The sequence below is a fragment of the Orycteropus afer genome, unplaced genomic scaffold, assembly GCF_000298275.1.
Source record: "Orycteropus afer afer isolate SDZICR_OR568_19922 unplaced genomic scaffold, OryAfe1.0 scaffold00842, whole genome shotgun sequence".
Taxonomy (NCBI): domain Eukaryota; kingdom Metazoa; phylum Chordata; class Mammalia; order Tubulidentata; family Orycteropodidae; genus Orycteropus; species Orycteropus afer.
In genome coordinates this window covers 413747-414699 of record NW_006922429.1, presented here as the reverse complement: position 1 = coordinate 414699, position 953 = coordinate 413747, and the positions used below count along the sequence as shown (strand labels likewise).

The following is a 953-nucleotide window of genomic DNA, read 5'->3' as shown; positions in this document are numbered from 1 at the left end:
CCATGGACTGCTAAAAGAACTAACAGATCTGTCCTGGAGGAAGTGCAGCCAGAATGCTCCTTGGAAGCAGAATGGCCAGACTTCATCTCTCCTGCTTTGGTCCTGTTTTCAGAAGGGACCGTTCCCTGGAGAAGGATGTCATGCTTGGTAAAGTGGAGGGTTCATGGAGAAAGTCCAATGAGATGGACTGACACAGCGGCTGCAATGATTGGCTCAGGTGTAGCAGGGACTGTGAGGCTGGCCCAGGACTGGGCAGTGTTTCGTTCTGTTGTCCACGGGGTTGCTATTAGTCGGAGCCCACTCGACGGCACCTATCAACAATAACAAATTAATAATGATTTTGAACATTGTTACTGTGGATATATTTTTGGCTATTCCTGTCTTTTGTTTATTTTTCAAATCAATACGAAAAGAAACATCACACCTATTAAAGATAGAGGATTTAACTGTGTCATATTGTAAATACTTTTTCCAGTTTATTCTTTTCTGTTTAATTTTCTTTTCAGTGTTTTCTCCCTTCATGTAAAAATTGTTGTTGTTGTTTTATTTTTTGTATTCAAAACTGTAAACTTTTTTTTTTTTCCTTCAATTTCTGCCACATTTATCCAGCTTCAGAAGTCTGCTCTGCTCTCAGGAGCTTCTAAGTGGGATGAGGTCATTTTTCCAAACTTAGTAGAGTGACTGTCCAATTTTCCTCCCTTTTTCCCACCAGGAAGGCCATAGAAGAACTGCTTAAGGAGGCAAAACGTGGGAAAACGAGAGCAGAGACTATGGGACCCATGGGCTGGTGAGTTCTTCTGTCCTCTTCTTAAAGGTTAAAAGAATGTTGTTGTTGTTATGTGCCGTTGAGTCGGACCTGACTCATAGCGACCCTCCTTGGGTTTCTGAGGCAGTATCACTATGGAAGTAGATTGCCCCATCTTCCTTCTGAGGAGTGGCTGGTGGGTTTGAAC

At 42.6% G+C, this 953-nt stretch overlaps 1 protein-coding gene across 1 annotated transcript in view; it reads left to right on the top strand.

Moving 5' to 3' along the window:
* Positions 1-953, top strand: part of LOC122151881 (protein POLR1D-like) — a 63358-nt gene that overhangs the window by 50063 nt on the left and 12342 nt on the right. The window contains exon 2 of the mRNA XM_042783302.1: positions 713-787. Coding sequence (XP_042639236.1) covers positions 713-787 — 75 coding nt within the window. The remainder of the gene's footprint in view (positions 1-712; positions 788-953) is intronic.